This window comes from Leptidea sinapis, chromosome 15 (genome assembly GCF_905404315.1).
Source record: "Leptidea sinapis chromosome 15, ilLepSina1.1, whole genome shotgun sequence".
Classification (NCBI taxonomy): Eukaryota; Metazoa; Arthropoda; class Insecta; order Lepidoptera; family Pieridae; genus Leptidea; species Leptidea sinapis.
Genome location: NC_066279.1, coordinates 12043884 through 12058624, shown reverse-complemented (window position 1 = coordinate 12058624; position 14741 = coordinate 12043884). Strand labels below are relative to the sequence as shown.

At 38.1% G+C, this 14741-nt stretch overlaps 1 protein-coding gene across 2 annotated transcripts in view; it reads left to right on the top strand.

The window, feature by feature from the left end:
* LOC126968291 (uncharacterized) overlaps positions 1-14538 on the top strand; it is a 76133-nt gene extending 61595 nt beyond the window's left edge. For both annotated transcript variants that reach the window (XM_050813199.1, XM_050813200.1), the window contains 7 exons: positions 2561-2926; positions 3952-4068; positions 6232-6298; positions 7148-7248; positions 8039-8197; positions 9790-9925; positions 12892-14538. In XM_050813199.1, coding sequence (XP_050669156.1) covers positions 2561-2926; positions 3952-4068; positions 6232-6298; positions 7148-7248; positions 8039-8197; positions 9790-9925; positions 12892-13924 — 1979 coding nt within the window. In that variant the 3' untranslated portion in view covers positions 13925-14538. The remainder of the gene's footprint in view (positions 1-2560; positions 2927-3951; positions 4069-6231; positions 6299-7147; positions 7249-8038; positions 8198-9789; positions 9926-12891) is intronic.
* Positions 14539-14741: the final 203 nt, after the last annotated feature.

Here is a 14741-nt window from a genome sequence, read left to right as displayed (position 1 = left end):
TTTACGTTCGTAGAAGGAATAATTTTGTAATAAAGAAGGTATTAAATACAACCAATTAAAATATATGTAAACCGCATAATTTATTTAATTTGGTCTGAAGTCTGAACTTACATTAGGGTGTCGGTGTGCGCGCATCGTAAAATATTTCCTTTAATAAAAATAACAAGCTGCATTATTTTAGAATGCTGTATTTTTAACTGTAGATTATACCTATGCAAGGGGCACCTTCACAATAATAATAATAAAGGAGAAACAATTTCTCACCTCTTATATATGGATGATCTAAAGTTATATGCACGGAATAAACAGGATTTGATATCGTTATTAAATGTCACGCAAACATTTAGTCATGACATCGGAATGGAATTCGGCGTGGATAAATGTGCGACCATACATGTACTCAGAGGCAGGGTTGTAAATAGCGAACATATACAACTCTCAGAGTCATTATTTCTCAAATCACTTAGTGCGACTGAAACCTACAAATACCTTGGTATATCAGAATGCCTCGGATTTTTAGATAGGGACATTAAACTGCTGGTGACGGTACGTTTCTTTAACCGACTTACAAAAGTTTGAAAAAGCCTCCTGTCTAGTGGAAACAAGGTACGTGCTTTCAACAGCTGGGTAATGCTCCTATTAATATACACTTTCGGCATTCTAAAATGGACTCGGACCGAGCTAGACGCCCTAGATAGAAAGGTCCGTAAACTACTGACGACATAACGGATGCACCATCCACGCTCATCTTTGATGAGATTATACATCCCACGGAAATGTGGAGGCCGCGGGTTTCTAAGTGCCAAAAACCTGCATAATCGTGAGCTGTATAATCTCAGGGAATATTTCCTACGTAAAGAATGGTAGCCAATGGACTTACTCCGCTCTCTTTATCTAAAGAGAATTGGCGAAAACCGGTGATACTCATTACTCAAGATTGCATGAATGTATGGAGGGGAAAAGAGCTTCATGGACGGCTTTACCGGGCTCTCTACGGACCTGATGTAGACACGATTTCGTCTGTGAGCTGGCTACGATTTGGTGACCTCTTTGGGGAAACTGAAGGTTTTGCCTGTGCAATTGCTGATGAATTTATCAAGACGAATAACTACTGGAAATAAATCATGAAGGATGGCACAGTAGACAATGTCGGGCGTGCCATCGTCCTGGTGAGTTTATCAGACATATTATTTCCGGTTGTTCTCGTCTTGCCAATGGGGAGTATTTGCACAGACACAACCAAGTAGCCAGGATTATCCATCAGCAACTTGCTCTTCGATACAATCTTGTGCATTTTGAAGTCCCATATTATAAGTATACTCCGGAGCCAGTTCTGGAAAACAGCCGTGCCAAGCTGTACTGGGATCAATCTATCATCACGGACAGAACTATCATTGCTAATAAGCCTTATATTGTGTTGGTAGATCGGTTAGAGCGTCGGGCATTTATTGTTGATATCACCGTTCCGTGTGATGATAACCTTGTGAAAGCTGAAATACACAAATTGTCGAAGTACCTAGACTTAGCACACGAGGTTACTGACATGTGGGATGTTGATTCAACAATAATTGTCCCAATAGCGTTTCCGTTAACGGTCTTATAGCAAAGAGCCTCGACCATCATCTCAAGAGGCTCCCACTTAATAACTGGATAAAGGGTCAGTTACAGAAAGCAGCTGTTTCGGGAACAGCACGCATCGTGCGGAAGTTCCTCACTCTGTCGCTCTAACCACCGGCGGAATTATCGTGAACTAACGCTGGCGGGACTCTATTTTTTATATTTATATTTGTAATATTGTTTTTATAAATATGTTATATATATAAATGTAGAAAATAAGTATGAATTGTAATAAAGATAATAATAATAATAAAATATTTTCTTTGCAGCTAAAAAATGTGTAATTAACAAAAGTAAACTTATTAAAACAAAATATATTACAACTTAAAATTAAAATGAAACTTAAACATAATAAAAATAAAGGACAACAACAACAATAAGATGTTGACTTGCTGGAGCGAGGATGACTCTTCAGATCCAGCGTTTGTGAGACGTCGAAATATGTGTCCAAGTGATCTAGTGAAACTAATAAGATCAGCATTTCTAACATCAAATCATATTTTTAAGAAAATAAGTGACGAGACGAACAGGACGTTCAGCTGATGGTAATTGATGCACCCTGCCTCATACAAGGATTCTTGAAAAATCCAAAAATTTTGAGCGGCACTATTGCGCTCGTCACCTTACGACATAAATGTTAAATCTCATTTGTCCAGTAATTTCACTAGCTACGGCGCCCTTCAGACCGAAACACCATAATGCTTGCACAATACTGCTTCACGGCAGAAAAAGGCGCCGTTGTGGTTCCCATAATCTAGCCGGCATCCTGTGCAAAGAAGCCTTCCACTCTGCAAAATAACGCTGATTATTTTGATCCCTCGCATGTAATTTCAAACTAGTTCAAGTTTTCACACACACACACACACACACACAGATGAGCCTACTTCAGCGATAAAAATTTACAGCTTTATAATATTAATACAGATTTGCAATTTTATTCCAGGGCCGTACATTGCATCTGGTCCAAGCGGCTCAATTTATTCCGGACATGAACCACCAGAGTACTTCGAAAACGGACCAAGTTCCAAGCCTGATAAACCATATATTGACACAAGCTATAGACCAATTCCTTATAAGCCAATTCCTGGGCCCGTATCGAGTTATTTACCTGATTCAGAACCTAGTGTACCCTTAAGGCTTAGCACAGTAAAGCCTTATTACGTATCGGAACCGTATTTGCCAAGTTATCCCGGGTATAAGCCAGAACCGAATAGACCGTTCAGGCCGAACAGACCGAAACCAGTTTATTTGCCTGAAAAACCTTATCAAGAACCTCAAAGACCAAGTTATGGTGGAGATCATGATTTATGTAAGTATTTATTTGTAACAATGCCCACACTTACGTTAAAATCTCTATATATTATGTCTCTAAGGTCTTTTTTGCTGTAACGCTTTTACTTCCCAATCTCACGCCTCCTTTCCTTCCTGTTTGCTCACGTTGCCATATGGCAACGGCATGAGGCCACCGCGTAGTACGCTGTTATGAAGTTAGCACACAAGACATTAAAATGGGGAAAACGTACTGCCAATCGCTGATCAGCTGGTGCTCTCTAGGTAACCCAAAAGCTGGTTACCAAGTCCATCCGTCAGTGTGTCTATGCAAAATTCAAGTGGTATATACCATTTTTTTTTATGCACCGATACGATTAATGACATACAAGTAATAGAACAGAAGCGTATCTCAGCGGTCTCATTGTAATTTATACCTACGTCTGAACAGAGCGCTAGGGTTGGTACATACAAAAATATTACTACGCAGACGCCGCGGCGCAGCTAATTTAACTCGGACATCGACCAGTCTTGGCAGCGTATGGCGTGGACCTCAATAGTTTTGTCTTCCCAAAGTTGCCTAGCGTCCGTGTAAGTCGTGTGTATGTGTGCGTGCGTCGATTTGGGCGCCCTAAAAGTTTTTTATATGAAGTTAAGGTACTGTCCTATTTATTGTGACAATGACATAAGCGACCTTGTTTACGAGATATAGAGCGAAAAATTTATAAAGTTGCCACGAAAAAGAAAACACTTACCTTTTGGCAATGTTTCGGCAAAAGCTGTCAATCTTAATGTACCATCGACAGAATTGATTAAAGGCCCATTAAGGTTTATATTTGCACGAAAAATATTGTATGACAATTGGTGGACTGTCAGTGTAATAAACAGTTACTTAGAAAAAGGATGTTCAAGCGAATTTCGACCTACTTGTGTATTATGATTTATGACTGTAGGAAAATTTAGGTGGGTCACGATTCAATTTTGTCGATTGTACCTAAGTTGCTTTTGAGAGTTACGTTGGTTAATAGTAAGTAACCATGTATTTAAACATTATATTAATTTCAGTGAGTACATCGTGGAGGCAGTATACAGTGTCCGGGTTTCCGTGCAGACGTGGCACCACGTGTGAACAGAATCGCGTGGCAGGACATTGGGCTTGCGAGCCTGAAGGAGGGGAGATCGGTAAGATATTTTTAGGGAAAAGGAGGATTGGGTAAGAAGTTAAGGGGTAACCTATAGGAACACTATTCAGTTTGTAATTTTAAGTGACACCCTTACTTCTGGGATTAAGCAGAGGAACCTGTTGAACCTTGGCACTATGTGTACCTAGGCCATTAGGCTGGTTTCAAAAATTCCCGCGATGTGAAATTCTATTGTCTGCAAAGTTCTTAAGAGAAAATATAACCGTGCCTCCAGATTTTTTAAGCGGCAAATCGCCCGTGCGAAGTCTAAGCACGTCGTCAAAATCGGCGAGCATCTTTCCAGTTACCCGACCGGAACACGCAAGTTCTGGTCGTTGTCGAAAGCTGCTCTTGGTAACTTCAACCAGCCGTCCATGCCGCCGTTGCACATGAGGAATGACACCCTGGCCCATACGGCAAGCCGAGCTCCTGTGCGCTCTTTTCGCCTCCAACTCGACTCTTGACGACAACGAAAATACACCGCCAACCATCCCGCGGTGTCAGAGCTCTATGCCTGAAGTACAGTTCAGACAGAAAACTGTTAGGCGAGCTCTGTTTTCGTTGGACGTCAGGAAGTCGAGCGGGCCGGATGGCATTTCTCCAATCGTGCTTAGAACGTGTGCCCCTGAGTTGACGCCGGTGCTAACGCGTTATTTCCGGCACTCTTATTCCAAAGTCGTAGTCCCTGACTCATGGAAGTCAGCCCTTGTCCATCCGATCCAAAAAAAGGAGACAGTTCGGATCCAGCGAACTACAGGCCTATTGCTATCACCTCCCTGCTCTCTAAAATCATGGAGAGCATAATTAACTGCCAGCTTTTAGTATACATATCAGTATCAGTATTCTGCATATCAATGATATGTTGGACACCTCCAACATACATTGCTATGCGGATGACAGCACTGGTGATGCCGTATACACGGGCCATGCAGGTCTCTCTCGGGAAATCGTCGACCGGTGCCGGGAGAAACTTGTGTCTTCTATCGAGTCCTCTCTCGAGAAGGTCGCGGAATGGGGTAAATTGAACCTTGTCCAATTTAACCCCCAGAAGACTCAAGTTTACGCGCGTACCACTAGAAAAACCCCATTTGTCGTTTCACCGCTCTTCGAGAACACTTCTCTTAAAGCCGCGCCTAGTATAGGATTACTGGGTCTCGAAATCTCGAGCGATTGCCAATTCCGTGGCCATCTGGAGGGCAAAGCCAAATTGGCTTCGAAGAAGCTGGGCGTCATCAATAGAGCACGGCAATACTTCAAGCCGGCCCACTTTTTAGCGCTCTACAAAGCGCAGGTCCGGCCACACATGGAGTATTGCTGTCATCTCTGGTCTGGCGCACCCCAGTATCTGCTCGATCCATTTGACCGCGTGCAACGTAGAGCAGCTCGAATTGTCGGGGACTCAGTGCTCTGTGAACGGCTGGATCTCTTGGCGTTGCGTAGAGACGTCGCTTCATTTTGTGTCTTCTACCACATTTATCACGGGGAGTGTTCCGAAGAGCTGTTTAACCTGATTCCTGCCGCCGAATTCCACCTTCGCACGACACGCCACAAGTTAGGATTTCATCCCCACCATCTGGATGTGTGGCAGTCCTCTACAGTGCGGTTTTCAAGGAGCTTTCTCCCTCGTACTACAAAGCTATGGAATGAGCTTCCTTGTGCGGTGTTTCCGGGACAATACGATATGGGTACCTTCAATTAAGGCCGGCAACGCTCTTGTGATTCCTCTGGTGTTGCAAGAGAATGTGGGCGGCGGTGATCACTTAACACCAGGTGACCCGTACGCTCGTTTGTCCTCCTATTCCATAAAAAAAAAAGTTCGTTAATCTTGTGTAATCAATCCCAGAAGTCAAGGTTATCACTTTAAAAAATTAAAACAATTTTTTTAGATTTGAAAAAACGACATCTCAAGTCAATTTCCTAATATGCAAATATTGGGGTCGAGCAGGCTATCAACTGTAAAGTAGATCCTGTAGATGAAGCTATAACCTGAGAGTTGAACACGACATATCAAGATTTAACCCGAATGGTTGGCTCAGTGGAAGAGCGCTCGCACGGAACGCGCGTATTCGCAAGTTCAAGTCCCGCATTTAATAACTTTTGAAACTGACCTGAAATTGACTTGAATTTTCAATTGCTTAATATTTTTAATATGTTATGTTAACAGGCTCGTGGGATTATTGCTGCTCTCCAACCCATCGTTGTGGTTACAGCGAGGGTTTCCGAAAACCATGGTAAGCTTGGACACATTATGTAGAACAGTATTTATATTTACCACCAGGTTTCATTTCTAGTATAACGCAGCGCGCCTCAAACTGTCGAGGATCCAGTGCTAATACTTGAATCTGAAAGACAATAATTAAGGCTCTTAACTATACCGTTATATAAAAGTTCTGACCATTTAGATACTTTGGCAAGTTTACAAATTAAAACCTATTAGACTTAGATTAAGGATTGGTCATTGATACCGCAGGCGTACTCGCAAAGTGCGGCACTTAATATTATGCCCAAGTGGGCGTACTCAAGCAAGTCTCGAACAATGTGTGAGGTTGACGTGCTATATGTACTGTTAAACCTTGCCAGTAATTGAAACTAAAATGTCGGGTTGCGTAGTGAAACTTTGTAAAAATAATAATACTACAAGAAATAAGAAAGACAGAAGCCCGTCTCCGGCCCGACACCGACAGTACTCAACGACACGGCACCGAAACCTATATTCTTCATTTGACCGACACGACGGCTTTTTAATAACAGTAGAGCAACCACTATGGTAGCATATAACATATTATATTTGTTGTAAATATATTTGAGACACAAAAATGGAAGTAAACGGTTAAAATAATAAAACAGAAATAATAATAAAAGTAAAGGAAAAGAAATGTGTATAATATCCACGCGTTGAGATGAGCCGTGGGCGCCATCTTAGTTACGTCACAGGTACGTCACTGAGGACTGATTGCTGACGCGTCGCACACGTTATACAAGATTCTGTTTCTGTTCCAACGCGCGGGGATCAAACTCTGTGTGTCAAAATAATATAATTGTTGGCAAATCTTTCATTTAATCATTTTATTTTATAACAGGTGTTTCGTAGGACCAACGCACGAACAATGGCGACCTTGCAGTGAAAAATATTATCCATACTATCAACATAATGTACCGCATCCATCGTTAGGACATCGAGGTATGTTTTAATGTCACACATTTAAATAGCACATTTTTTAAATGATTAACCGTTAGTTGCGGAAAGCATCCTTAAAGTTAATTTTTCATTAAATACCGTCATCTTTCTTACATTTTCTTACAGTTTCTTTTACATTTTGATAGTTAAGGATAGCATGTGATATAATGAAACATTAACTTTCAGGATGCTTTCTGCAAGTAGTGGTAAATCATGTTTAATTATAGATGAATTAACATTTCGTATTTTTTTAATTTAACACAACAATGCTGCAAACTTGTATTGAAATTTATCACTACCAATGTACCAGCGCCTTGCTCATTTATAATAGCAATATGTTGCAAAAAAAATTTGGTAGCGATTTAAGCCTACTTCTTATTTTAGTACAATTTTCATTAGGTTTTTCTTAAATAACATACATATGGCTGAATAAATCATTCTACTTTGCAATTAATTTCAAAAATCAAATTAGTTGATTAATCACAAACGAAAATGTAAGCACACAAAAACATTGTTTGTTTACCAGTGGGAGGCTCCTTTGGACAGGATGCCGGCTTGATTATGGGTAGCACAATGGCACCTATTTCTGCCGCGAAGCAGTAATGTGTAAGCATTATTGTGTTTCGGTCTGAAGGGCGCCGTAGCTAGTGAAATTACTGGGCAAATGAGACTTACCATATATTTCAAGAATGGCACTGCATTGTAATAAGCAGGGCGTATCAATTACAATCTGCTGAAAGTCCTGCTCGTCTTGTCCCTTACTTTTATAAAAAAAATGTCTTAAAATACACAGAAGCAGTTCGTCCAAGACCAGACCGCCCCGTGAGCAGACCGCAGTCTGACAGATTTGTACCGGGGTCTTATTTACCCGAGGCGGACCGAAGGTACTGGGACGATTTATATAGAGATGGACCTAAAGCTTATTACGATAAGTACGGGAATCCTTTACCAGGCAAGTAGAGTTGATAATACTTCCATCTTTTATATCATTAGACTAAACATTTTAATGTCAACTTAAGAAAAAACTTGTTAATATAATTTGCCAAGATGCTGCTTGGTATATTCTGTAATTTTCACGCGTTGGCTGTATGAATGTACTTTTGCCATTCCTTGATGTAAAAGTAAAACAACTCACTAGAGATAAGTATGCATTCAATACATTTCCCGCCAATTTAAGCGGCACCTCGAAAAATTTTGGCATTTGTTGGTTTAATTTATGTGCTATTTAAAAATATTGTATACACGACACGTTGTATAAATAGGTCGAGAAACGCTGGTGGCGTCATTGATTGATCCCACATCACTCGTGTTTTTGACCCTCCTTATACAACTGTTGCTTCTAATAATATAATCGCATAATTGCTGTCCTATAATAATGAGCATAGTACATTGTATACGAGGGAGAATATTAGAGATTTGTACGAGGCTGCAGTTTCTGCACGAGGTGAAGCCGAGGTCGTCGATACACACAGAGGAGTGTATCTACAATAATATACAGGATGTCCCAAAGTTATGGGACATGAAGGGAAAGTACCTTAAATATGGAAGATAGGCTATTTTGCTGAAAGAAGACTTATTGTTGTATATGTTATTTTTAAAAGTTAGTATTTCTGCATTCAAAGATTTTCTAAAAATTACTTGACTACTTTCTTGCTAGCCACTTTGAACTTACAATTACTTGACTACTTTCTTTTAAAATACTATGTTACTTAAGAAGAGTTATTATTTTTTGGCCATTGTTTCGATTGGCATCATAAGAGTAGGGGTGTTTTTTTACATTTAAGTCGGTTCGATTCCCAGACGAGGCAAGTAATTTTTAGAAAATCTTTGAATGTTGAATTACTAACTTATAAAAATAACATACAGTCTTCTTTCAGTAAAATAGCCTATCTTTATTCCTTTCCCTTCATGTCCCAAAGTTATGGGACTTGAAGGGAAAGTACCTTAAAGAAGAATGATGAAGAATAGCCAATGAAAGATGAAGAATAACCAATCCTAAATAGAATTATGTTCTCTTTTAATTCAATCGTTTAGCAATAAAAATTATAATTGTTATTTTTATTAATTTTATATCCTTTACACATCCTTACACTAATTATATTGAAAATCGTTTTTGGCGTATATTAGCAAACACCTTCTTAAAAAGCTAGCAACGTTACTGCAAATATTCGATTTTGCTAAGGTGATCACTTAACATCAGTTGACCTATAATCTCGTTTGTCCTCCTCTTTCATAAAATGTGTATTTTATATAATTATCATCATATGTATTGTAAGTTTTCTTCTTAGATAATTTATAGCTTCGTCTAGATAGTGTCTTGCTGTTAGACAAACGATAAAAACAGGCCAGGTGTAATACATAAGTGTGCGTGACAAGCTACGTCTTACTCTCGCGATTTGTGTGACAGTTTATGTTATGTATGTGCATTGCTCAAAATAGAGGTTAAGTGTCAACTCAATATTTTTTAACGATTTCACAGCTGTCATAGTCTATCTAGACGTATAAATGATCTAAGGTTCTCTTTATGAATAAATTTAATTCCAGGATATAGTCGCGTTCCACCAGAAGATGGTCCGTATATAAAATACGAACGCAATCCGTCTCGCCCCAGTTCTGGTAACTGGGTCAAACTGCCACATTACGATGAGCCCCAGGCCGCTGGAGGACTGGGAATCCCAAGGTTTGTAGCACCTGACTATATCACCTATTTTTACAATAAGATTATCCAGGTGTTTTTTAACGCATTTGTAACAAAATTAGTTTTTTTTCGCAAGTATTTCTAAATTCGTATTTGTTATTTGAGGTGAAGTAGTTAATATTATTATTACTAATTGATTACATACGAATCTAGAAATACACTGACCTGCAAAAGTAAGTATCACACTTTTCAAATTAATTTTTTTTCTTAACTATAGAAGGTAGAGATTTAAGATAAAAACGTTTTGTTGCAAATTTTATAGGCTTTAATTCTTAGAAACTAAAATTATACATTTTTTAACTTAAAAAAGATAAAACAATGAAAATAAACATTTTTGGTTTAGTGAAAAAAATTCAACTAAAATGTATTACATGTTATTTAATTTTTAATAACTGGTATTGCCTCCTCGAGCTCTGATTACAGCTTCGAGCCCATGTTGGGGAATATTCTCCCATTCTTCTACCAGGGCCTGCTTTAGTGTCCTGAGGGTAGTAGGTGGTGGTCTCCGATTTCTGACTAGCCTCCCAAGCTCATCCCAGGCGTGTTCAATCGGGTTGAGATCAGGACTTCTTGATGGCCAAGCCATCACGCTGATACCGACCTCCTGAATATACTCTTGTACGATATTAGCCGTGTGTGGCCGGGCATTATCATGCATCAGCATCGATCCATCACCCATATTTGCTAAATACGGCCCTGCATACTCATTGAGAATCTCTTGAGCATATTTTTGCCCAGTGAGGGTGCCTTTTTAGCTCTGTGCGACCTTCTGAAGATATGCCAGCCCATACATGTACACTGCCTTCACCGTATTGGACTCTTTCTGGGATGCAGGCTTGAAGGTATCGCTCACCAGGTCGCCTGTAAACACTTCGCCTTCCATAAGAAGTGTAAAGGGAGAATCGTGACTCATCTGCAACAAAATTCTTGACCATTCTTCTTCATCCCACTGCTTGTATTCACGGGCCTATCGCAGTCTCGCTACTCGATGCTGTCTCTCGAGTTTTGGGCCACTCGCTGGTCTTCGGGGTTTCAAATTTGCTTCAGCAAGTCTTCTTCTCACTGTACTGTCACTAATGTAGTCCCTCCGGGTCTGAAGTAGGTGTTGCTGGACTTCAACAGCATTTTGGTGGCGATTTCTTAACACAGTGGAAATAATATAACGATCTTCTCGGGCACTGGTACACCTGGGTCTGCCATTACAAGGTCTCCTCAGATGGTGTCCAGTCTCTTCGTACCTTCGCTTTACCTTCTGGACCGTTAGTACCGTCACACCCACCATTCTTGCAGTGCGACGCAAACTGATGCGTAGTTCCAGAAAAGCCATGATCCTAGCTCATTCTTCAACTGAAAGAGGCATGATAAATAAATGTTATGTACTTTTTAGCATAAATTTTTAAACAAGACCCATCGATCTTGAAAAAAATTTAAAACAGAAAGAAAAATGTAAATGGTAAAATTGTAATTCGGAAACGTCCACTTTGAAAAAAGAATGCTTTTTTTTTGAAGTTTTTTTTTCAGCCAATTCTTAAAAGAAGGTTACCGACTATAAAGTTTTTATGTACAAAATTAAATTCTCTTTGAAGTCCTTTTCATTTCGAAAGTATATCTTGTGAACTTAAAACGTTATCCCAATTTTAAAAGTGTGATACTTACATTTGAAGACCGGTGTAGTTGCGAAATGTACGAATTTTGTTACAAAGACGTAAGAAAAAAACTTTCTCATGAATTCTTTAAAAGTAGTTTAAAAATATTTAAACAAAATAGATATTGGTTGAATTTTAAAATAAACATGAATTCCGGCCTTATCGACGAAAGATGAAAAAAAAAACATAAAAAATAAAACCCTTTTTTGCACATTGAAAAATGGAATAATTGTATCAAATAACTGTAGTGTTATCGGTCCTTGATAAATGTACGAAGTTTGAACGAAATCTGGCCGTTTAAAGTGGGTCAAAATCGCGCCCAAATGAGTAGTTTACAAACAAACATACATACAGGTGAAGCTAATAAAAAGCGTGTAATAATATTTCCGTGACATGCCTTTAAATGCATGCTAGATGCCAGTTAACTAGCAACTAAATTAAGTGCGGTGCCTTCGAATATATTTCAGTAGAGTAACACACATATACAGATAGGCAGAAATTTCCGACTTCCATTACCTATTCAAATTCAAACATTTTTACTAAATATAGGATTTAAAATCGCTTTTGCTCGTCAACAACGTACTAACCATTCGATATAGACTCAGAGCTGGAAAGACGGGTGCAGGAAACTCAGGGGGCTTTTTTTCCTTAATTTATTTACAGTGTATGCAATATTATACAATAAAGTTTATAATTAAATAGCCTGAGGGCTTTCGCTCCATTCCCAGTCTGTGGTATGTATGGTCCTGACAGACTTGACTGACCTATTTCACTAGCACCAAACCTTTCATATAATATTATGCTCTCATATTATTGTTCCGAGTACCCTGACCTGATCACTCTTAAATACATCCTTGACCTCATCGTGGAATGTATATTCAGGTCGACTGTTGTAACATTTACAATCACATTAATTCTATAATATAGTGCAGTCAATACACTCATCGATCTTTTCTACATAACCAAACCAATCCGATATTTTCTCGCCATATATAGCAGCCACTACCTATTTCTTTACGCCACACCTTTCCTGTATTCAGTAAAGTTTAATCCTCAAATATCGGCAATGTCGTATATATCCTTAGAAACAAATTAAACAATTTTCTTTTAGTAAGAAGTACTAGAGGTTACTCATGGTTGTCGTAATCAACCATTATACATTAACTATTACTAAATGTACACCACTCTGTGCCAGGCGATATCCCAAAAAATGAATTATGTCTAATAATATTAAACTGGCACAATATTCAAATGCTTAACTACTCGCTTAAATACCAAAATAACGAACTTTTGTACTTACAGATATTGGCCTATCGCATATTTGCACAAGGACTCCCCACCTAATTCAACATACTTTAGATTCAACGAGACTTCTAACAATAACGAATCAGAAAATACACCTGATTTAAAAAATATACATTCTGACAGATCAAACAATGACATAGAAAGCAGATCAATTGAGGAAAATCATAGAAATCAGAAACATATAAATGTAACACAGATAGAAGAGGACGATTATGAATTGCCACAAGATAAATCTACTACACTTCAGCCAGAAAGTCCAACTACTAGTATATCGACTACTTCAAAGCTTGAAACTACTACAGTAGATCACACTACGGAGAAAGCAGTTCAACAAAAGACATCACAACTGGAATCTCCAAGCGACAACTATGAAGAAGATTATGATATAATTAAAGGAATAGATGGAAAGCTTAATGATTTCACAACATCTATAGAAGTGTTCAATTTAGACGATGCTAAAACTGCTGATAAGAATTCTGATGTGAAGACATTAGAAGCTGAAGAGAGACAAATTGAAGCTATAGGTCGACTGCTAGCAGCAAAACGTGGAGGAAAACTCATTAGCAAAACAAACTTATCTACAAAAAATATCGCAGTTGATAAAGATTTTATGGATTTCAATTTTAATAACAGATTTCCCACAGAAAGGCGTGGAACGGTTAAAAAGATCAGTAAAGAGGAATTAAAGAAAGAAATATCCAATGATAAAAGTTTGGAAGTCAGTGAAACGACCTATGTTAGACCTCCAAGAGTTTTGACAACCACAGAAAATATAAGAAAAGCTATTGTGAACGGTAAAGTATTCTATGATGCAACGATACGGGATCAGAGAGAATTATTTTTGAATTCAACAAGAAAAGCAAAAAGTCTACGAATACAAGAAAGATCTATTAATTCAAGTAGCAAGAAAAACATTTTACAGAGAAATGTGAATCCAGTGAGAAGAGTCAAAAGAGTTTATAAAAAGAGATACAATCCAGATGAGGTGCGAAAGAGATTATTAGAGCGAGAGAAGAATAAGACCATGTAACTTTCGAATCATGAGGAATATATAAATGCTTATTCTATAGTTTCCAATTGTCAGTTCGACCCAAACCTATTTTGAGTTGAACTGACGATGCTTTTAATTATTATTTTTTAAATTTTGAAGGCTACAGACACATAATATTACATAAAGTGATTCATTGAAGAATACTCGAGCCATGGGCATACAGAGATGTATTGATTTGGTAGGTTCTTCAGCTTAATGAAATTACAGAAATATAATTATTTACAATAGTTGACAGACAATATTTCTGATGTACACAAGTAAAATATTTACAATATTATGTTTCAATAATAATTTTTTCCTTCTTACTAGTTTGAATTATATCAAAATACCTACATATAGGAGTACCCACATTTTATTAATTTCTTTTTTTATTTCCAATTTCAACTACCAAACTTCACAAATGCCTTATCTCCCTCGCTTCTTGCATTTCTTAAAATGCAAGAAGCGTACACATATGTTTAAAAATATTTAAGATAACGATACTATTTAATCACAATATATATAAAAATCTTAATTATAATGTCATAACAGTTACCAAGCAGATTATTTGTAAATTGATCGAAGAGTATAAATTAATTAAAAAATAAATAAAACACATTCATTGGTATTTTTATTGATTTGCCCTTTCAGTTATATTAATCGTGTTCTCTAACTAGAATAGAATAGAATATAGTTATTTACCACAGGGAGAGACAATAACATAATATTGCAATAACACTTGGTAAACGTCATGAAGTAGCATCAGTTCGTAAAGGGGCATGGATAAGAACTGATAAGAAACTCCCAGCCCATCCTT